Consider the following 22,859-nt stretch of genomic DNA (forward strand, 5'->3'; position numbering starts at 1 on the left):
ATGGAGGTTCTTCCAGAGGTTGGTCACGAACGTTAATCCTCAAATCACCAAAATGACGATGTTCTGATCTCTCCACAAAATATAGGATTGGTGTGGTATGACTATGAGTATGAGTGCGATCACGCTCAAACAATTTCTCCTAACCATCTTGAGAAGAGGTGCGGGAGCTTTCGTGTTCGAATTCTCCTACGAGGCACCTTTTAACGTGCCTGTTCTCCATACATTGTTCCTGCGGCGTATTCATTGGCTTCACTTGAAAAGACTGCTGAAGAAGCTCCAATGTTTCGCGCTAGCAAACGCTGCAGACGGTTTTAATGTGTCTCGTAAGGAAATTCCATCGGCATGGCATGGCGTCCTCCCAAGGCGTTTTTGAATGGAATCTGGGTGGAATTAAGCGTTATAGTGCTCACACTCGAGACCCGCACCCTTCCACTATGTTCTCATGGAGAGATCCCAAGATCGTCTATTTCTTGCTATGCTGTCTTCAAACTGTTCATGAAAAACAGTCTTCTTCGCTCGCAAAATATTCGTACGTAGATTCCCCATTCGTTGCTGCGTCTACATCCAAGAAGTGACAAAGTGCGCACGCGAGCGCGTTCCTTACAATTCCTGATTGATAAGCTACTTCATGTATCAACTGTATCAATTGTATGAGGGAAATCTCCAATAACTAGGGTTTTTGTCGAGTCTAGATTACGAGCGGAAATCCAAGCGAAACAAAAGAACAATTCGAATTATGAATTTAATATCTTGTGAATTCAGAGTGATGAACGAAGACTAAGTGAAGCACAACAGAGAATTCATACATTGAACACGGAACTCGCCATGCACGATGATGCACAAGTACAGGTGAATTTGATGGACTGACTTTATGGTGTTCCAAATTCGATGTTCCCTGTCTCAATGCTCTTGTGAAATCAAGGCTCACTGTGCTGCACACCGCAGTTCGCTAGGAATGCTTCTTTTCGTAATTTATAAGTCATTATTGTAGATTGCTGTATTGCGTAAAAAACTCTCTACATGTAAAGATCGAGCACAAGGTTTAGTGAATATGGTAAGTCACTTGCGTTTACAGTTTACTTCATTAAGATTAAGTAACGACATTTCATGAGAAGGTTTTATTATTATTTTTTCATTTGTAATTGTTTCACAGATTGATAGGCGCATTACGTATTTGTGCAAATTATGGGACGAATACATGGCGAAGAAGGACGATAATGAGATAATTGAACTAGCGAGAACTGCTGTAAACGAGCCGGTTTGGTCAGTTGAGTAAACAAATTTCAAACTCTCCCGCAGCTGAAATTTCTGAGAGCCTCTGAAACGAAAATCTACTATCAATATTTCTGAAGTAGCAAATTTTTCTAGTGTTTTTTCTAGTTTTCTAGTTTTTCGAATTTCTAGTGCGGTACACTGTGCTATGTTTAATCGGCATTTATACACTAACCATTTCATATGCTCTGACTGCTTCAGAATCTGATTTAGACGCCACTACATCATATCCTGGAGCAGTCTTGGTTGGCATCAAGCAACGCGTCTGCCGCAGCGCAAGCGCTTTCTTTACCTGGCACACATCCCTTTCCCTTCTAATAAATATCAACTTCAAAAATAAATCATTCTTCACAAAGTATAATGTTGGAACGATAGATGCGAATGTCGGAGCCTGTGCTCCGACCCACTTCACTTTTGGACGGTTGGCGAAAAGACTCCTTTCACTTTTGGACGGCTGGCGAACGTATCCTCATCACTTGACCTGCACACCATGAGCTAGACCCCTTCATCTGAGGGCGTCCGGATTCTCTCTATTGCACCTATGGTTGGAATTTATCGTCCGATCAGAAGTACAGTTAGATTTCAGCATCGGTTTAAACAAGGAAACTGATGGCGACTTCTTTACTAGAGTTAACATCCTCAAAGATAAGGTAAAAGGGATGATAGAAAACTAATGCCGAAATACAAGCAAAATTTTAGATCGCTGAACTAATACTGCTTGACGACCAAGCAGCTGAAGCTCATAAACGAGCAACAGAAGATAATAAAACGCTCACCATCGCATCAAAAAGAGTAAATCATCCATTTCTTCCCCTTGAAACACCTATGTTAATCGGAAATAAATTTCTTATCTTTTCTTTCTCTTCAGCTGAAAGAGGTCGAAGAACGCCACAAAGCTTTGCTAGCCACTAGTATGAACTTTCGTTCCGAAGGACAGAATGTAGTTATTCAATAAAAAAAAGTTTTTAGATATGTTTATTCAGAAGTATCTGTTTTAGCCTGCACGCACCATGCAAAAGGCTGTCACAGCTCTTGAAAAGAGATCATTGTCAAATAATGCAAATTCTGAAGAAAGGAGGGACATAGAAGAAGTGGTCAGGGCATTAGGTCAATTGTTAGCGGCACTACCGAATCAGGCGAGTCTTTGAAATCCAACTAATCGTAAGATGAAATGTGAGGGAGCTATTTGTAACATGTAATACTATCTTAATTGCATGTCATTAATTAGGCTGAGCTGAATAGACCAAACCTAAAGGGACTACTCCTACTACAACGGTAAACCTTTTACACTGCTCCAGAGAGTGGTCGTAATCGGAGTGATCAAGCTTTGTGGTTTTTTACTTCTGAAAACCTTCTTTACCTCTTTCCTCGCGTTTGAGCGTAGAGCCTAAGATCGAGAAGGGACCCTCGCTAGCAGCACTCATCAGTCCGAGTGAAGCTAGTGATGGTCCCACATCGATGCCATCCGCTGCCTTCATCACGCTGCTTACGTGATTTTATCGACCTTCAAGTCGTTTTGATCCGGCTATATAGATGGTGATGTTACAAAATCTCCCATAAAAAAAGACTCGTAATTTCAGTTCCACGTCTTAAATGCTGAAAGGAAGCATTCACTTTTATCAGGCTTTGGGACCCACATAAGTGACATGAGCGTCGATTTACAGTTTGATTTTAAGAAACTGCAGTTTTCGTGCACCGTCCCGTTGCCGCGTGCCTGTATTCGACGAATGTACCGTCCGCGCAGCAGGAACCCCACTGCTGGACTCCAAGCTAAAATCATGGCAGTTCATAGGTCTCACCACTGTTGTGCTCCTCCTGATGAGGTGTCGTCCAAGCAAGATAGTGAGTGAGAGAGGGAGTGAGGGGCGAGATAGTCAAATTAATTGCTGCGTGGTTTTGTGTCCCAGTCCTTCCAGCGCAATATAAGCGCTCGATAGTACAACTCCAATCCAATAATTTCTGAATGTCATGTAAAACAACCTCTCCAAAACCTTAACTTCAGGTCGTTCATTCTGTAAACCACTCTCGTTCGCATACGCCCGGTGTCCATGAGGACTCTCGCCGTGGTTGGGCTACCACCTTGACTTCAACTGGGATCAGTGGAACAACTGTGCCTACTAATGAGGCTAGTGCTTCACAACTTATTTCATTTCGAATTTGAGTACTGAACCCCGTGTTCTGTACAAAAACGTAAATAATTACATGTATAACTTGTCTCTTTCCTCATGTTGAGCAGAAACAATTCGAATATTGTCATACATTGCAGTCTTCGAGTCTCTACACAACGTCGTCATTCCTGTCAACACCTGCCGCAAATCCTCAGCAGAATGGAACGAGATCAACAGAAGGAATGCGCAGGGTATCTTATGTTCCCGTGAAACTTCTCCACTTTCATTCAATGTAACCATGTGTGGTCCAACCCCAACACTTTGATGGGTCCTTAACACTTGGAAACAAAAAAAAAATTCAATAATTTTTAGGTGAAGAAAATAGTTGAAACATCCAAGTCAGCATCAAGCACCAATCAGACATCAACAACGGATATTTGAATAAGCACACCATAATTGTATCAATTTATCACTGCTGCCATTTCTAATACTAATTCAATCATTTCCAGTTTTTGATTTTTTTTTCGAGCAATTTTATGTACTTTTTGACGACTTGTAGCATCAGAACAACGAAAATCTTAACTTAATGTATGTACAGACACAGAGCGACAATTTTAACAACAAACTAGTATCTCAAATTCTCCTCGACTCTTATCACACAGGATATCACAAGCGATCGCAACATTAAATCAATAGTAAAAAAAACTTCCGGTCAAAATACCGCTGGATATGCAGCAAAAACAGGCGACTCAATTTTCGCAAAGTAATCATCCAGAGTTACAAAGCTTTTTTGATAGAATTTTAACGAAGATTTCGATACTTCTGGTAGACAAGTCTGCAACAACCATGAATAGGTTAGTTCAAAAAGAAAGATATTTAAAAAGTGACGGGGAAATTAACAAGAATAACCCAACAAACCATAAATACATCGTCAGTTGTAAATATTGTAGGCCGAGCAGTTGCACTTTGAGTAGGAGTTGGTATGTTCAAGTCCGTTAACAGAGTAGGCTTGTTGTTAATCCAATCCTAAAGTTGATTAAAATTATAGAATTTCTGACCATGCGTCATGTTTAGTCACTGATTACTTAAACACCACCACATATACCTTAGTATCAAATCTAAAAGCGCCTGAGTTCACGTAGTTTTTGTAGAAGGCACGAGTCTCAGAAGAGGGACCACGTACGCGTAACCCATATATTTCTCTCGCAAACTTCAGTCCTGCCGCCAAAACCGGACGTTCTTAAGAGAGTTCCATCAAGTCAGAAGATCTAGCTACTTGAAAAAAAAACAGACCGTTGATATGCACTAACCTGTGCCTTCCGACGTTGAGCTAGCTGTAGCCTTCAAGGATCGGTGTTGTTTTTCCTCCCCACTGTTACCGTTAACCAACCTAACCCAGGCTGGCTCATATTCTACCACTTCATCATCCACTTGTTCCTCTTCGTCATCCTCATCATCCGATTCTCCATTTTTACTCTTTTTGGACTTTTCTTTTACCTCCTAGAAAAATAGTGTACAGAGTACATAGAAGCGATATAGCAAAAAACTGGCACGACTGAAGATCACAAACACTTTTGAAAAGCTTCATGAATTGCCCGCTGGAAGATCCTTCTTGATTAATCCCATGCAAGCTCAGTGCTCGAGCATCAGAAATAATCTGCAGTTAGAAAGTGACTAAGCTATTGTTAGCTGTATAAATATAAATGGTTGTCGACTACGATGTTATCGAATAGATTTTTGCAGATTTTGACCGCAAGATCTTCATCGTGAAAAATTAGTTCTGCAAAACAGGCTTCTTTACTTTCTTTCTATCACTAGGAACGTAGTCATGAAGTGCAGTATAGAAATTAAACACAACAAACTTGAGCCTTCACTCGATTTTCGAGAGAGGTCATCTCGAACGTTCTGTAGAAGTCACGAAAATCATCCGCAGATGAAAGTTTCAGCGACATGCGCGTAGCCAAGGTATCGCATCCTGGAAATATTTGTCTACTTAAGAAAGAAAAATCATAATAAGTGTCCGAAAAACGTTCGGCTTCTAATTTGCACCCATAGGCACCTTCTAGACATACTCCACTTGATATGACATATGACAGTGCTCTAATTCAAGAACCAGTATTGAAATTAGTAATACGGTATTTCAATTGCTCCATTGAATATCTCTTAGAATATAGAAAGAGTTACGAAACAACTCGCGGTAGCTCTTCTTCTGGAGGAAAAGCAAGCATCCAGAAAGAATTTTGGGCAATGGAAGAAGGTAGCAGACTACAATAGCACTTTCCTTTCCAGAGACAACTTTCCCAGAGCTATAATCAGAACTTACTTCATACCCTAACAGTTTCTACAAGCATATGCAAAGGAAAACGTACAGCTTACAAAAACTATAAGTAGGTCATACTAACCGAAGAAATAAGTTAACAATTAATAGGCTTACGTGTTTTTGTCTCATCTTCGTTTTCTTCCAGCGTATAATCTTCGGTCGCTTCTATAGCCAACGTCACAATCCTATCCAGATCATCCTCATCGTACATCCAAGCGCAATAATCAGTACCAACCTTCAAACAAATAAGTAGCAGTAAAAAATATCTGTTTACGTTGATAACCTGGAAACTCCTGAAACAAAGTCCTTGAAGATTCGCATACCTTTGAATAGGTTGGAAAATGAAGATAGTAATCAGTGGCCAAGTCCCAAAGAGGGACGCTGTTAGTGATTTGTGGCCTAAATGTAAGATCCAAATAAGATTTTAATCACAATCAAAAGAATCTAAGAAAAAATAAAACATTAGTTCCTTCAAAAAGCAATTGGTTATAAGGGTGAAGCGCTCCCCAGGAGTAATAAAGGTATCTTCCCACGAATCTGGCGTGGCAAAGGTGGCGCATTGCACTAGAGAACGTCGTAAGAAACCGCATTCTGACGTCGTCTGTTTACAGTGATGCAGGGAGAGATGAGCGGAACCACCCCTGTATTCATACGACCCGATATAGGTATACTCCAATGAAAATCCATGCTACGCTAGATTCGTGGAGTGATGCCTTTAAATGTGTCCAGAAAAAAGCCTTATGACGCAAAGTCAGTCAAGCGTATAGGTAGAGATCAGTCCTTCAGAAAAACAGAGACTCATTTGTGTTTAGTTATTCAGCATCGTTTCCTTAGGAAAATCCTGTCGTTCTTTGATTTCGTCAGAAGAAATAAGAAAGTAAAGATCTTAAAGTAAGAAATATCCACCATGCAAAAGAATTAACAACTTGCCTAAAAACACCAAGGAATAAGTTGATTGCGGCTTGTTTATCATAGTCTCCAAAGGTGTTACTGTAGTAACGAGACAATGTTTGGATAACATCTCTACTTCGTTCCTTAACAGTTAGAATAATTGTAGCATGACCTTCCTTGCACTATCATGTTATAAAACTAAACGATAATCTCGCGTACCTGCAATGCAGACATCTTTTTATATGTTTTTATTGAATGTACCAATTGACTACCGGCATACTGCCAGGCCAACGTGTCACCGTGATCGTCGAATATATCTTCAAAAGCACGAGACAACTGAAAAAAGGCACTTATAGATGCAGTACTTCCAATAAAAAAAAGCAGATCGCCAAGGTAATTAACGCAGTTTCATTACGGCCGAAGTTTCAGAAAATATAATATCGTTCTTTTTGCACACTGCATCCTTAGAAGGAACAGAGATTCATTAAGACCTGCTCACTCAGGAAACAGACACAAATAAATTGCTTACAACAATACCAAACAATCAATTACTCCTAAACTACTACTTTGTTATTGTTGTAAGCGATTTATGTGTGTTTATTTCCTAAGTCAGTAAGTCCTAATAAATGTCTGTCTCTAGTCTGTCTATAGATGGTATGGACATCTTCCTTATAAAATATCACACATCTACTTACTGTGTAAGATCACTGAATTGAAAACTCACATCGCTGTGCAAAGATAAACACGGATAATCAAGGACACCCATAGCATAGAGTTGACAGGCCAGTGCTACCCTCCCTGAAACACAAAACGATCAGAACATCAGCACTAGGTACCTAGGAAAAGAATTAGGAAGTCATACCGATGCCAAACTGTGCTACATTTGTACGATCTAAGCAATCTACGCAATTTGTTCTACTTATGCCATGCTGAAGTAAGAATCGCCCATCTGGTGAAAAAACAGGTTTGAAATTCGGCAAGGCAGAGCGATGATACATAGACCGGGTATATGGCATCGGGAATGACTGAAACAGATATAGCAATAAGAATTAGCGTCATTGTATAGTCGGAGAATATATAAAGGGTGTTCACCTGAAACCATCCATGTGCTTGGACAGCTTTGAAGCCTATCTCTTCCATCTTGGTGAGAACATTTGACGAGACACTAGATGCTTTGTTACAGCGCGCAACGTCGAAACTCATGTATGCGATATGTTCGGATGGTGGAAGAAACTGGTTCAAGTAGTTAACAGCCTGAATTACGCACTAACTTAACCTGAAAAAAGATGGAAAAGAAGAGAAGAAAAATTAAGCAACAAAATACCTTCAAGAATTGATCATGCAACAAGCTCTCATGCCTCCTCTTTTCTCTTCTTTTCACTAAGTTCATCACAATGATAGGATTGCCATATTTCGCACGTAAATCTCTGTAGAATTTACGACATGTGAAGACAGATAGCTCGGATATGTAAACGTTTCCTAGCCGGTACCAGGTAAACAGAAAATAGTAAGCAGAATTGAATAGGGAAGAGTTACTACTACAAACCTGAAATGCGCACCGGCTGTTTGTGCATGCGGCTCGTGGATATCAACAAGAATTAGAGGTTTTCCGACAACACCTCTGGTAGCTGGATCTTGTGACCACCTAGAATGGCTCATGTAAAACTTAAAATGAACTTTCATGAACGAGGATACTTTGAAAAAACAACACGAGTAAAATAAACAAAATGTTTTTGTTTCAACAAAAAAATGACAAGATTCGTTATGTAAAGGAAACCAAGATAGATAGGAATATGGCAGGAGATAGTGTCCTTTAATACTAGCGTGGTTAACAGAAAGACGGATAAAGAAGATAGTGATTAACGAAGTTTAAAAATGAACCTCAACGGAACAGATCCCCGACGTTGAACAAATGACGAAAATCGACCTGTTTTGAAACTCGGGGATGAAGTGACATCCCAAAGAACTTGTTCAGTTTCCACGTCATTTGCAACACTTCCTACAAATCCAGCTCACAATTAAAATATTAATATGAAAATCTGAAGAGCAATACCTCGCAAATTTGCTCCTCTCTTCAAAAACCTTGTGCCCGCATATTCAGCAGAACGTCGACCAATCAGTGTCAAAGAAAGTTTGGTAAGAGGTAGATCAATCAGTTGTTGACCTTAACTCTATATTTCTTAGATAGAGACCTGAATACAGTGAAACTAACATCGCTTACCCACAAATCCATGCACTATTTCCAAGAACCATCGCTCGCTTATCAAATTACTGCGAAGAGGCTCGAGAAGAAAGCTGTTCCAAACAAACTTTTGATCTGAACTCAGCAATCGTTGTCCATCTTCAGTCCAGTTGGCTGATAGTACGTTTTCTTGTAGCGAACGAGTTAGATCGTAGGTATAAGAGAAGTAGAAATCCGTGGAAAGATCAACAGACTGAACAAGAGATGTCCATAAGTGTATGTTTAACAACAAGTAGTCGCAGTTGAATGTAAATTTGTAGAAAAAAGAAGTAAAACTATGAGGGATTATAACCTGAAAAATCTTCACATAACGTTGTTCTTCAGTCGACGTGGACAACCCGTCCATAGCTATCGAAATCATCGCCACTTCAGCTATTTTGAATATTGAGTGATATCCAAAGCTAGCTATGATATTCGCTTTGGTGACAATCTGCAAGTGACACGCTCCATGCTTACAAAAACAACTATGCCAATATAGACAGTACTACATGAGCAATGGTAACTTCAATGGCGCAGTCAACATTACTCGAGTTTGCAAGAAACGGAAGTAGCACATGTTACTGTTAATGTTATTGCCGTATAAAAGTTTTCAAGAAAAAAGTACTGTTCGAGAAAATAAAAATTCTCGTAAATGAAATAACCCACAATCAAATAATAACCCTCAAGAAAACGAACGACACCGAGCAATCCAAATGCATTGCTAACTCTCTCGATGAGCCCTGGCGAACCTTTTCGGTTTGATTTTGCATTGGAATTCGCCGAAGATCTGTACACAACTGCAAAAAAGAAACTACTAGTTAAATCTTGCACGAATACAAATATCCCAAATTACAAGGAATGTCGATGCATACCAGAACTTCCTTCAGTTATAGTTGCGAGAAGTTCCAGTACTTCTTCCTTTGAATAGTCACATTCTGGTTCACCCGTGAGCAACGCCTTTGAATCGATCCTATCAATCTTCAGTACTTTAAATCTCGTCCCTGATGTATCACATCCAACAAGGTAAAATCTCCCAGCTGTTTCATATACGGTAATTCTTCTCAGTCGCCCGTGCATTCGCTGAAGCATAGTCACTAGCAACGCAACTAAAATAAGGAAAATGATCTTATACGGTTTGTGTACTGCTAGGTGGAAATAACTGCGTTCCAACCTTCTCTCAATATTCTGATTTTTTCTTTCTTTTCAAAAATAACTACTTCTCCTGCTCCAGTTCGGAAAACAAACTCACAATGCAGCCTAGCGATGATGTTGTTTGGATCTAATCCACAACATAGGAACTCCGCCGCGTAGAAGTCTCCGTGACCCCGAGCACAAGTACAGAACAAATCTCCAGCTTGAAAACTACAAAGCCATTTTGGTTCTGAAAATTCAAGACGTGAGCGGAAAGTACGGACGCAATTGCAGCCTTTCGTATGTCATTACAGCATCCCTGACTTTCGAAGTTATTAAAAGCATCTCCAAACGAATCTGAGGTGGTACGGATTTCAAGTGGAGTATTCGTATACGGGATCGTAGATTAAGGAGAGAGGGGTGATCCCGTCCATTCCTTCCTAAAACGGCCCGGAAGATGCGGCTTCGGGCTTTCCGGTGCGCTGTTTTCTACAAGGAGTTCGATTGGAGCGCGCCAGCCTTGTGCACGCGCCGCATCTTCCGGGCCGTTTTTAACGGCAATTAGGAAGAAATGGAAACCTTCGGTGTGTTGACTGTAGAAACTAGATCTCGAAGGAATTCTCTGAGGTCTACTCGAGAAGAATTCTTCTCGAGTAGACCTCAGAGAATGATCATAACGAATGATTTGCTTTAGTTATCTCTATACACATTTCAGATGGGTAGTAATTGCAAGTGGGGCAATGGTTATGTTCACTGGCCGTCCGCAATCAATCCTTACCTGAAATAAAACCGTGATCGTCCTATTCGGTTGTAACAAAACCTTGCCGTTTTATTCATTTTTCTGGTTTTTTTTTTCCACTCCTTCTCTTTAAAGCTTGAAAAAACCCGACATAGTCATTTTTGAATTTATCTATAACATCATTATTTCAATGACCTTCCCTTAAATTACTCTCCTTTCAATGCCACTTTAGTTTCAACTTTGAACATAGCAATCCAATCTCGAGCAGTCCTCGCGGTTGCTGCACTCTCTTCATAGAAGGCAGAAATTTCCAGAGTATCATAGATCCCTATGATATTAAAGTGGCGTCATCTTAGAAAGTCCTCGGTCTGAACGGTCTGCCCACTCTACTCAGTTGGTCGCATATTTCTGTGTGCCTTCAATAGCAAGCATTCCACTGAACACCGTTTTTTTTTAACACCTTTGAACATACCGAACACGGTATGTTCAAAGGTGTTAAACCTGTTTCTAGCAAATACAGTGGGTATATAAATATTTCTTTATTTCCCATTTCGAACTCCTGAAACCAAAGTAGAATTAGGTTATTCTGGAAAGTTCAATATTTGTGGAGGAAAGAGCCTCCCGAGTAAGTCCATTTTGCCAAGGTTCAAAAAGATAGAGTGAAAACGGAGCGTAGCCGAGTAAAAACGACCTGAAGCCCGTGGTGGCGCAAAGGGTTAGGATCGAGGTGAGACCCTCGTCATCACCATTCATTGCTGCAGTCCGAGTGAAGTTGGCGATAGCCTCTTCTCGATCTCATCCGCTAGCTCCACCGCGCCGCTTCGAGTACAGCCGCCCACATAAGTGAACCGAGCTTCATGTCGCTGTGGCCAGAGTATTTGCAACTAAGAATGCTTAAAATTTCCTTAGAATTAGTGGCAAATGAAACAGTCGTTGTGATAGTTTGCACTTGTTTGAGTGCCATTGGCCTGTGCATTCAAAGGCATCACCCCACGAATCTGGGGGTACGGGTTTCAGACGGGTAATGCCTATACGGGGTCGTAGATTGTGGAGAAAAGGGTGATTCCGTTCGTCTCTCCCTATAAAGGGGCGACCCCGGAACGTTGTTTCTTACGACCTCCTCTATTGCAGAGCGCCACCCAAGCGCCCTCCCGTCTGCGATTCGTCGAAAACACATTCGGACGAATCGCTGGCGTGGCGGGGCGCAAAGTTCGCGCATTGCAACAGAAACCGTCGTAAGAAACAGTTTCGAGGTAGTCCGATTACACTGATACAGGAAAGCATAAACGGAATCATCCTCTTCCCCTCAATCTACGACCCCGTATAGGCATTACCCGGCTGAAACCCGTACCGCGTCAGATTTGTGAGGTGATGCCCTTAAGCTGCTCTGTAGACATTCTTGTCCAAAGTGATAGCCTCTGCTCAGTCAAAAATGTGAGAAAAAGTGCCTAAGTCTTCTCTGAAAACTTTATTAACTGTGACAACCTTTACGTGACTGTCGCTTAATAACAACATACGCGAAGAAAACGAGTATTTAAGCAGAAATTTTGACAGAAAGTGCACCAAATTAAGGATGGCTTTTCGAAGAGGATGCACCGATGGATGGCTGAGATTTCGACCCATCTTGTGGAGCATCGAGAGCTGGCTTAGCATTCTAAACATGATGCACCTATTTCTGAAAGATTCACTTAGGAGTAAACATATTTAATAGAAGTATTTCTATAAAAGTATTCCATTATAAGTTGAATAGCACATACTTTAAGGGAGACTGGAGAGCCCTGTGCTGTCCTCAGCTCCGACATAACTTTTGAGTTTGTGGATACCACTTGCGTAGTGCTTGTTTTCTTCTGCGGCTCTTCAATCGCGACTGCTGGCGTAGGCTTCGTGGATGCGAGTGATTCGTTTTTTAGTGGTAGAACGTCGCTGCCAGCAGACTGAGCTGCCAGCTGCAAAATGCAGTGCAGTAATTTATTTTTTTCAGCACAAATATATTCTCACTTTGGGTATGATTCCTGTTTCGCCGACTGCAGGGGTAGTTTTTGCAGTAGCGACAGTGGGCGATGAAATTACTGCTCGTGCGGTTGCAGTTATTGTTGTTTGTGGAACAGCAGGTGCATCCTTGGCAGATGAGAATATAGTGCCATCCTTTTCCCACGTCTGAAGAATTTTAAGGAGTTCTTCGCTGCAATAAAGAAGACTACAGCAGTGTGACAGAATTTCTATCTGCTAACTGATTAATTCTACTTTGCACGTAATCTGGAAAAACCCTTCACTGCAGAAAAATAATTTGCTACTATCATCCTGATTTGAAGGTCAGCTTTAACTTATCACCTGAATTTTGGATAGAAATGACCGAAGATCGTCTGCCAGACGAGAGGATTCCTTTTTCGTTTCGACATTCAGTGCGTTCGAAGAACTTATCGCATCAAGTGTTGTCACAGCCCGAGAAAACACCTGGAAATATCTGTTCGAGGTTCGGGTAGCCCGAATCTTCAGTTTCTTCTTGTTCTTCGCAAAAAAAAAAGATCGCAGCGAATTGTTTGAAGTGAGGTTGAAAATTCGAAATTCTCCACGAACATCTCTACTGGGTCCAACCCACAAGAAATCAAGCCAGAAATCCCATCCCACAAGATGCTGGGCCATTTATGTATCTAGATTTGTAGTATTTTCTTCGACCAAATCAAACTTGAATGAAATTTCTAAGCCTTTCTTTCCACATTATCTCATAAGCCATTCGGCTGTCATAATGTGATTTTTTTTTTGAAATTTAGGTGTCCTAACCTTGCCGGAATGAAGCAGGTTAAATTGAAGCAGGGAGAAAAAGGAGTAAATGGAAAGCAGAACGTGTGCGTCGTGGAATACATCGAGACGTCCACTAGGAATTATTGCGAAGAAAATTGTTCGTGATATACTTCGCGGAATTTCCATAAATTAAGACAACAGCAGTTAATTCGTTCTGAAGCGCTAACGCCTTGATTCATTTCGTGACCTTGTGTTGATCAATATAGAAAACCTCCTCACTTCTTGAGCACCGTGGTCTGCTGTCCCCGAATCAATCGCAGTTCTGAATAGTGTTTGTGGTAGAATTAAATATTGACTAAAATCACAATTTTTATTCCTAGAGGCGACCCCAAGATTCAGCCCAGTGATCGCGACGCGTCTGTCAGAACACAGACGCATCCTCTGCTTGAAAACGATATAGTAGGGTCAAAACCACATGAAGCCCGTACGCAGTTGCGTACGCGGCTTCTCTTGAGGCGCTTCGGTGGAGCGTGCTAAAACCCTTGCTGGCACCACCCATTGCTGCAGCTTGCGACGGTCCCAGCTCGGTTCCAACTGCTACCTCCACCGCGCCGTTTCGAGCCGAGCACGTACGCAAACTCACCGCAACTACACTCGTAATCCATGTCGTTTTGACCCCACTGTGCATACAGGTTCGCTGTAAAGAACAAATGTTTGGAGGGAAATGAAAAGGTGCCTTGTTAATGAGACAACACTGCTCGCATCGCTTTTGATAGGTTCCTTTGCCGACTGTTCCTTCCACATTCCTGATAAATAAGCAATCCTTTTGTTTGCCTAAACTATTTGATTTGCAGATGTACGCTATCGTGGAGACATTTATCTAATGTTCATTCAGGTAATATCACTAGTCATACCATAGTAAGTATCTCTTGCGCTCTCTCTTTGCAATGAGCTAATTTCTTTCGCACAGCACTTATCTAAAAAGGAGCATCAGAAAAAAAAAACCTGAACATTTTCACCATCCTTTCTGTAAGATAATATAATAAATTAGCAAAATTCTACATAACTGTGATAGATGAAATAAAACATGACCTCGTCATAAATCGTTTTTTTTTTTAAGAATACCCGAAATACCGCCGAGAAAAATAAAATATTTCTCTTCGAGCTGAAAAAAAAGATGATTTCTGTCCCTCTGCTCCAATAACTGAGAGTAAGCATTTAATATCAGCGGAGCCCACATCGGATAATGGTGATTGCCTGGTCGACTTATGTTAGCAGATTGGCCTCATCAAGGCGAACAGTCTCAAACTTCAGCTCGACTACATTCTGAAGAAGAACATTCTTCAGTCGTATATCCGAAAATCCAGAGCTGTTTGGGAAGTTGCGTTCGACTATGACCACCGTCTAGTTCTTCTCTGTCTCAAGATACAGTTCCACAAGAGAAACTGAGGAGTTCCTCCTCAACCGAAAATCTTTCAGACCATGGCAGGTCTGAAAGACGAAGAATGCAAGACGAAAGAAACGCCTTAGGTCCAAATCCCGTGGAAGAAGTTTGCCTTTGCATTATCGTAGACACTTGTAATTATGTATGTGTTGCACGGAGCACCGGTGATTTCAACCCAGAAAAGCGTCTGAGAAGGAAGTTGCGTCGTAAACCACGACAATACCACGATAATGAGTGGACGTCAAGAGCGATGGAGTTTGAAAAGGCGTGGGAGTACAAGAACACGTGGAAACTATTTGCTTTACGAAAGCAGTCTAGCAACAAGAACAAAGGATGTTCTCTTCAACACTGCCAACGGGTGGCTGGCAGTGTTGGAGAAACAACGTTGCCAATTTGGAGGGATCACATCAAAACGTTGCAGAACCGGCAAACTCCTGAAGTCAAGCACGTTCATGAACCGCCATATGCGGTTAACAAAGAACCACCAACAAAGTCGGAGATTCTGTACTGTATCTAAAAGATGAAAAATCTGGGGGAGACACCGGAATTAGCGCTGAAATATCTTCCTTCATCTGAGATATGTGAGATAACGAAAATCTCAATATCTGATATAGATATGCTCAATATAGATAGACGAAAAAACACCTGACTCATGGAGACGCCCATCATAATTCCCTTCCGCAAGAAGTTATCCGTCGCGGACACTAGAAACTATCGAGGAACCTCTTTTCTGCGCGTTGTGTACAACGTGAAGATTCTTGAATTTTGTGATATGTTGCCATATGATAACAGAAACAGTCAAATGACCCGAGCGAACTTCTCTAAGGAAAACACTAGTTTCTCTAATTTTCAGAAGAGGTAAAGCTTTCTATCGGAAGCAGGATGGACAACAGGACACATTTTTTGGCTCAGCCATTAGAGACTTTGACTTTCTGGAAATCCCACTATTTTAATACGTACCTGGGCAGAAGCATCGCTCTGCATTAGCAGTTCCCTGTTTAGAGCACGAATACGTTCATGAGCTTTATATAACTGGAGATCGTCTTCCTGAAACAATAAATTACACTGAAAATGCGCCGAAACTTGCCTCCCAGCTAGTCATGATAACGGCCAACTTACAATGGCCACCTGAAAAGTAACAGAAGTGAGTTCCGGTTCGGAAGAATTATTGATTAAGTTGTACACTATGCATCTTCAAAAAGCAAACACCCACCGTACCTCAGCCATTTGAAGAAGAGACCGCCGCTCAGGCATCTGAAGAAATGATGAGACATCGGCTTTGCATACTATTTTGATAGCACAGATATGGGCACTTCGCTATTCATTCAATCTTCTTCGCCCACGTTATCCAAGAAGAATAAAGGGGAATAACATGAATAACGCAGATACGAACAGAGAAGAGAAAAGTGATGTTCAAATGGTCAGTGTCCGAGGTCGTACCAAACACATCATCGTACATAGCTACACGTAGCTGCTTTAGCTTCTTTTCTGGCAGCTATCAATCCTCAATATTTTATGTTTGATAAATATAGCTTTAAATCACAATTTTATGAGGTTCAGCTGTTCTCTTCCACCTACTTGTTTCTGCAAGTACTTCGAAATCACAAATTATTCCACATTGCTAATGAAAAGTCGGTAAAGCAGTTTTCTATTGACATTTTTAATACAAATGATTTTCCTATAATTTGTTGTTGAAAATTAAAAAAAGTCTTCATAAAAAATATCACTGGGTAAGAATTTAGAGGGAATACTTGTAGAAGAATGTTATGCCAATTCCATGGAAATCTAACTCGCTCGTATGATAGTTGCTTTAATTCACCTTTTAGTACAGATTTTACTAAATACTGGGAGTCTTGCACTAGACATTAAAATGACCCACAATTTTCCAGAAATGAAGCGAATGTGCTAGTAAGTGCACGAACCTTGTACTGTTCTCGAAGTTTTCACATATGAGTACATAAGGGTGCGGATGCGAGCTCATGTTAATTTACAAAACATGATAAGCGAACAGCAACTTCCGGACGCTCGCAAAGAAAGGATTTTTGGTGTAAAACTTTTCGAACAGACCTAATATGTTTTTCTCAACCTGCATATTACCGTTTACGGGTTGTCAAACAACAAATTTTCTCAGCACTTGTGACCTAGCGATTTTGCAGTCCCTCTGAGGTGACCTCATAATGCCTCGGCCTGAGGTATCTGAGGTGCGGAAAATGCCCTTGACCACTGATACATCGACCTGATGATAGTGTAGTTCTCGGCACTTTGCCAACATTTCCGCCGGCAACTCTGGAAAGAGGTCGAGAATGAGTACTTAAGGGAGAGCACCAGTCCTATATTAAAATGACGTCAGTGGATATGTATGTACATGTCCTGTCATCGCAAACTTACTTATTCTAGGTTAAAGTGAGGTATTCTGCCCCTTCCTAGTATGTCTGTATTTGCTATGTGCTATTTTTCATTAGTTTTTACCAGTATTTTCCAGCGCGAAAATAACATATAGGTAGCATTATAGGTTACTGACAGAAGCTTATAAATCCTTCATAGATCAATAGTAGTAAGAGAAAGTTGCTTAAGCGTAACCTTTCTTGACCTCGAGAACTTCAGATTGGGAAAATTTGTGAATATTTTCGAGGAAAAAAGAAAACGACCACTTCATAGTTCTGTTCTCCAATATTCAAAAGCTTGTCCTATACAAACAAAAAATCGCGAATTTCTTATCTTCGCATAATTTTCGCTTTCTAGGCGAGCAGAATTCGCGCCTGGTGGTGGGTAGATCTCAAAGAGAAGTTCCAGGTAATGAGTGTACAATTTACGCTTCCCAGCATTTTAAGTTAGCCATCATTACTCTATCATCTTAAACCATATAGGGAGACGGAAACAAGCCAAAACTACTGACTCATCTAACCAAGCGTTTTCTTTCTGATCACGGTGCGTCTCCTATTATCCGCGAAATATCGTGATACCGCAATATACGCCAGTGGTTAACTGGCGTCTTTTCATGCGAGTGTGCAGAAGTGAATAACATGCACCGTCCGTAAGATTACGCTAAGTAACAGGGTGGTCTGAATCGATCCAATCGAATTAACTTCGTAAAGATTCGAAAAGGTAGGTGAATTAATCATATCGTGGTTTGCGTGGGTAGAAAGATTTCGAGTGATACGTTAAAATAGGAACAAGTATTTGGTAATTTGGGTGGGTGGAGTCTTAGGAACTAGAAAAAGGACCGTTAGAACTCTAGGGTTTTCCTGGTGTTTTAAAAGGCGAAGGAAAAAAGATAGTACCTTGAACCTCTGCACGACAAGAAAGTGCACTTTGATTGACTGCTAGTTATATTTGGATATTTGCTCTAGTTTTTTTCAGCTGTTTCTTCTGTTTAATCATAGTTACTCGTTTTTCTCCTAGATCCTCTATTGGAAGCTAATTAAAAGAAAATAACATAATCTACATAATTTCAGATGTCACTGTCAACACTGACACCACGCCTTATTTCACGACAATGTCTTACCCGTATCCTTGCTATACGAAGCGCAAGTGGTATGAAACTTCAGGTAACGTTCAAAGCACCTCTATATTTAACATCACCTGATACCTTTTGCAAATATTTTCATGTTTTGGCTTGTAAAAAAAACTCGGTAGGATCTTGCCACCTGAGCAACGTTAGCAGATAAATTCAGCAAAATAATGCTATTGGGATTTTGTAAATTTTCTGTAACTTTATTAATTTTGTAGATTTTCAGGGCGAGCAGACATTGAAAGCCGATCCAGCCCAAGGATTCTTCAAGTATGAACGAGATATTTCTCGAGATAAGCGATATGACAACCCCCAGAAACCGGGAGACACTCCACTGAGGTAATTTTTGATGTATGATCTGTCTTTGACTGCTTAGTTGCAAATAATTAAATTAAAATCTTCTAGGCAGGAAGTAGTTGTTGATGAAAAAAAGAATAACATAGGTCCGAATGTATGCGAGGATTTTGATTACTCTTAAGAGTGTGGGATAAGGAAGGAGAAAAAATAAAGAATAACGAAATCAACTGAATATAAAAAATTGGATATATGAAGAGAGATTGATAAATTCCAACCGTCAGTTGAGCACCTTTTGGTTTTTTCATACATCAAAACAGAAGTGTACTTTTGTCTTTAGCTGAAATCTATCTTTAGGCTCCGCTATTTCATCTAATATTCTTGAATAGATGGTGTAAGTTCGTTTCGATTTCCGTGTTTGTAAGTTCGTTTCGATTTCCGTGTTATTTCTAAAATGGTTGTCTTTCCTCATTTCTGTTGAAGCTTTGTTTGTGATCAGCTTACTTCAACTAAAGACCACCTTATTACCACTCTTATTTTTAGTCGCAATTCGCAATATTTTTATTTGCATATATTTTGGCCATATAATGACTGTCAGAATCATATGTTAATTTTCATGCATTTCGCTCCTTTCGCCGCTTCTTAAAAGTCATCTTTTCAACCATCTTACTTTCTTTTTTAACGGAAATTTAGGAGAAAATTTTTAGTTGGAAATTCTTTAAATTCTCATGCTTTTCAATTGAAAACAGCAATTGACAGAGGAAAGTAGAATATAACAGTAGAGAGTACAAACGCAGTTCGCTAGACGAAAATTGGTCTTCGAAATATCTCATTACTTCTTTGCTGTGAATTATCTGCTGCTATTCCATTTTTGGGGCGTGTGTGGCGCAGTCCGTTAGATGCCACCACTGTCGAGAATTCGAAACAGCCCTAGTGCAAAACAAGCCTTTCATCTTTTCGGGATCAATAAATTGGTACCAGACCTGTCTGGGAGGATAAAAACACTGACTTAGTCATCTGCTGGTCCTGCAAGTCATTGTCATTGCGTTCCAAAACCTCAACGATTACGAATTCAGTAAAACGCGTTGGCGCATCCCAAGTGGATTGATACGTCAGTGATTTTATGACTCTTTACTTTATTCCATTTTTAACCTCTTCAGATTCATGTTCCGCAAACTTGGTCATGCATATGAGCTATATCCTCTCTATGTTCTGACTGGTCTCTGGTTTATCATGTTCTGCTACGCCATATATTACTCATTTGAGAAGATGGAAGTCTGGCTTGATAGAAGTAAGGGACCTTACAGATACATTTTCTTGCTTCTAACAGAAGAGAGGTCAGACGATTCGTTAAGGTCACCGAGTTTTTCTTTGTTTGTTGAAGCATATCTGTTTAAATTTCAGGCAAATCCACCGCCCCTTGGGACTGGGAAAGAATCCGGGAAAACTACTGGAAGAAGCCTACACTTTTGTACGTTTCTCCGCATCCAACTTTAGAAACAAATTCGTCACTTCAGCAGCTGACTTGTATTCTTCGCATTAATGGTAGTTGCTTCTAGCTTGGACCAGGATGGAAGGAGCCACAAACGATTATCGATCATGGAGCAATTGCAAGACGAAATGATCGAAGCCGCCAAGGCACGAGGAACTCGTTAGATATGTAGAATATTCTTGTCAATAAAATAGTGCTGTTTGGCTTGTTTTTATTTGATAGTAAGATACACATAATTCACTGAGAAATGAATTTTGTAACGACATTCCTGTGCAATATTACCCCTATTCACAAGATTCAGTATGAGCATTTGTTATGAGCCGTTCCAGAGGAATTGTTTCATAGAAACATCTTAGAGTAAGAATATCAAAACAACAGCTGCCAAGACTTCCATTAAGTATGAACTATCGTAGCAAAATTTCTGCGGGTTTGAAGTTGGGGTGCTGGTAAGAGGAGATACAAAAAACCTTATGAAATGATATTCAAGAGGAAACATCAATTTACTTTTTAATCAATTGATCTTGCATAGATGTAATTCGAATTGGGGAAACATAGCTCCGACTAAAACCCTCAAATCCGTGGATTTCCACTGCTGCGGCATCAAAAAGATAAAAAGCTATTATGTTACTGAGAAAATGATTGGAACAAACAAGAGCCAAAATTAGATTCTAAAAGTCCTTTCACTTGATATTGATCCTAGACTGTCAGACTTAGATATTTGTGATATATAAGTTCTTCTTTTTATTGTTTTCTAACCTTAAAATGGTTCTTTATTTTTGATAAAAAACTAAATTATTTTGGAGCAAGAACAATTTGGGACACTTTTCTATGAGTTAAAGTTTCATTTTTACAGCAACAGTAATGGTAATATGAAGAGTGCATGTGGCGAGGAAAGTGTTTTTTGCGGTGTAGGCGCTTCTTGATTTCGGCGATTTCACTCCATCGAAGAGACGAAATAAATGGAAATACATGACAAAGTCAGGGTAGGTAGTTGACAAAGAATTGCAATAACCGGTGGAAGGAAATTCGACCAAAACATCTGGAGAATAAGCACAGGAGTAGGACTGAAAACAAGCAAAAACGAAGAAAGGAAAATGTAACGTTCACGACCTGATCAGCTGATTTGTGAAAAAAAAAAACATGGGGAATCTATTAAAGATACTGCTGTGTTTTTCTAAAGTTTCTTAAGGTCTTTCATCAAAAATGGCCCTTAACTAACCTTAGTCGGGAGCATGTTCAATACGATGTCACAGACAAGACAAATAAAAAACAACGAATTATTTATCAAAAACAATAACAACTTCACTTAAGAGGGATGAATCTTGAAGAGTGGGTAGCTCCAATACCTGGTCTACCGTGCTTGACAGGCTTATAGGTAATAGCGAACTCTCCAAGATAGTATCCAATCATCTCAGGCTTGATTTCAGTCTGCAAAAACAGTATTGTCTTGGCGAAAAAAAAAACACAACCGACGTAAGTACAAATGTTGAGAACACAGCTAACGTAAGTACTAATGTTGAGAACACAGCTAAACTAACCTGGTTAAAAACCTTTCCGTTGTAGATACCAATGACTGATCCAACCATTTCAGGCAAAATAACCATGTCACGAAGGTGGGTCTTGACTGTGGCTGGTTTCTCAAGCACATTGGCAGCCTTTTTGGCTTTCTGAAGCCGAGAGATCAAGTTGAGATGCTTCCTCTTCAAACCACGGGCAAGACGTCGGCGCATACGGCACGGTAGCATCTTTGCAAACTGATCCCTAAAAAGCTCTATGGTATTCAAATAAAAAGGTTGTCTCAATAAAATGGTTGTCCATTTTATCACTTTCGGAGCTCTTTCCAATAACGATGCAAATAGTGATGAAAAGTTCATCAAATCGCTTGTCCTCCTGATTTCGGATAAGGATTAAGGAGAGAAAAATAGAAGTTTTCAAGAGAAGCAAACATTTAATGCAAAAACGACATGGTAGTCCAGCAGAAGGAGTAGAATTTGAAAAGCACCTGGAAGGGAATACTGCTCGTATTCTCAGACATACAAGAATCAGATCAACATAAGCGTGTACAAAACTGCAGCAAAAGCCAAAATTTGAAGAAGAAGCAGCGGAAACTGTTCATATAGAGCTGATTACATCAGGGAAAAATGTAGTTGGAATGGAGGAAGCACTCAGTGGTGCCATTTCCCAAGCTCTAACTTTCTTTTTTCTCCAAGTCACTTCAGTTCACATGTCATAAATCCTCTAAGACTAATGCTTAGGCCTTGGGGCCCCGATTGATTTGATTATTTGCTTTGAGAAAGAAGGGCGCCACTGAGAGAATAACACTAAGGTCCCACCCATTGGGCGAATTGCGCCCGACACAGGCCAATAGTATGGGTTATTTTTTTCCCAAACAATGACCCTTCGCTAATAGAACGTTACAACGGTTTACTACATAAAAGTTGCTGGTGAGAGAAGTGAAAAGAAGAACAAGGCAAATGCATCAAGTAGAATAGGTAACTCTAAATAATATGGAAAAGTTCCAAGTAAAACGAGTTGCAATGCAAATATAACTAACCGAGACATGTCCAAAAGCTGCTCGAGGTCGACCCCACGGTAGGTAAACTTGCGGAATGTTCTCTTCTTCTTAAGCTCAGCGAGATGGGCTTCATCCTGGTCTGCCATGATTGACGATGTTAGATTACCTTAACCACACTC

The 22,859-nt window shown here is 40.3% G+C and overlaps 4 protein-coding genes across 8 annotated transcripts; 2 read left to right on the plus strand and 2 right to left on the minus strand.

Moving 5' to 3' along the window:
* On the plus strand, nt 1-3,821 carry RB195_006283 (uncharacterized protein; the record flags this gene model as incomplete). Its single annotated transcript, XM_064179294.1, has 11 exons — nt 1-18; nt 763-849; nt 992-1,054; nt 1,154-1,263; nt 1,859-1,922; nt 1,972-2,064; nt 2,141-2,212; nt 2,271-2,408; nt 3,275-3,397; nt 3,539-3,631; nt 3,753-3,821. The coding sequence occupies 11 exons, from the start codon at nt 1-3 to the stop codon at nt 3,819-3,821; spliced, it is 930 nt and encodes a 309-aa protein (XP_064036258.1).
* A 271-nt stretch (nt 3,822-4,092) lies between these two features.
* RB195_006284 (uncharacterized protein) lies at nt 4,093-16,122 on the minus strand (the record flags this gene model as incomplete). Of its 4 annotated transcripts, XM_064179297.1 has the most annotated exons (33): nt 4,093-4,215; nt 4,299-4,406; nt 4,486-4,619; nt 4,691-4,880; nt 4,951-5,037; nt 5,243-5,355; nt 5,815-5,935; nt 6,024-6,099; nt 6,631-6,734; nt 6,811-6,927; nt 7,316-7,389; nt 7,454-7,616; nt 7,684-7,845; nt 7,916-8,018; nt 8,138-8,236; nt 8,473-8,590; nt 8,645-8,755; nt 8,813-9,026; nt 9,126-9,263; nt 9,479-9,609; nt 9,685-9,798; nt 9,863-9,892; nt 10,062-10,193; nt 12,279-12,336; nt 12,440-12,628; nt 12,681-12,839; nt 13,014-13,136; nt 13,704-13,746; nt 14,161-14,258; nt 14,339-14,401; nt 15,829-15,915; nt 15,988-15,996; nt 16,087-16,122. In XM_064179297.1, the coding sequence occupies 33 exons, from the start codon at nt 16,120-16,122 to the stop codon at nt 4,093-4,095; spliced, it is 3,627 nt and encodes a 1,208-aa protein (XP_064036260.1). The 4 variants fall into 4 exon arrangements, with proteins under 4 accessions (XP_064036260.1, XP_064036259.1, XP_064036261.1 ...); XM_064179298.1 differs by lacking the exon at nt 15,988-15,996; XM_064179295.1 differs by lacking the exons at nt 10,062-10,193; nt 12,279-12,336; nt 12,440-12,628; ... (6 more) ...; nt 15,988-15,996; nt 16,087-16,122 and adding an exon at nt 12,150-12,197 and having other exon boundaries at nt 9,685-9,892.
* A 118-nt stretch (nt 16,123-16,240) lies between these two features.
* Nucleotides 16,241-20,329, plus strand: RB195_006285 (uncharacterized protein; the record flags this gene model as incomplete). 2 transcript variants are annotated; one of them, XM_064179299.1, is made up of 9 exons in its annotated part: nt 16,241-16,288; nt 17,611-17,661; nt 17,736-17,824; nt 17,964-17,973; nt 18,324-18,416; nt 18,606-18,718; nt 19,834-19,964; nt 20,078-20,144; nt 20,233-20,329. In XM_064179299.1, 9 exons carry the CDS (start codon nt 16,241-16,243, stop codon nt 20,327-20,329), a joined length of 699 nt encoding a protein of 232 aa, XP_064036263.1. The 2 variants fall into 2 exon arrangements, with proteins under 2 accessions (XP_064036263.1, XP_013303389.1); XM_013447935.1 differs by lacking the exons at nt 16,241-16,288; nt 17,611-17,661; nt 17,736-17,824; nt 17,964-17,973.
* A 1,138-nt stretch (nt 20,330-21,467) lies between these two features.
* RB195_006286 (uncharacterized protein) lies at nt 21,468-22,826 on the minus strand (the record flags this gene model as incomplete). The annotated part of the gene is made up of 3 exons (XM_013447936.2): nt 21,468-21,593; nt 21,704-21,926; nt 22,720-22,826. 3 exons carry the CDS (start codon nt 22,824-22,826, stop codon nt 21,468-21,470), a joined length of 456 nt encoding a protein of 151 aa, XP_013303390.1.
* Nucleotides 22,827-22,859: the final 33 nt, after the last annotated feature.

The sequence above is a fragment of the Necator americanus genome, chromosome I (assembly GCF_031761385.1).
Source record: "Necator americanus strain Aroian chromosome I, whole genome shotgun sequence".
NCBI classification, from domain to species: Eukaryota; Metazoa; Nematoda; class Chromadorea; order Rhabditida; family Ancylostomatidae; genus Necator; species Necator americanus.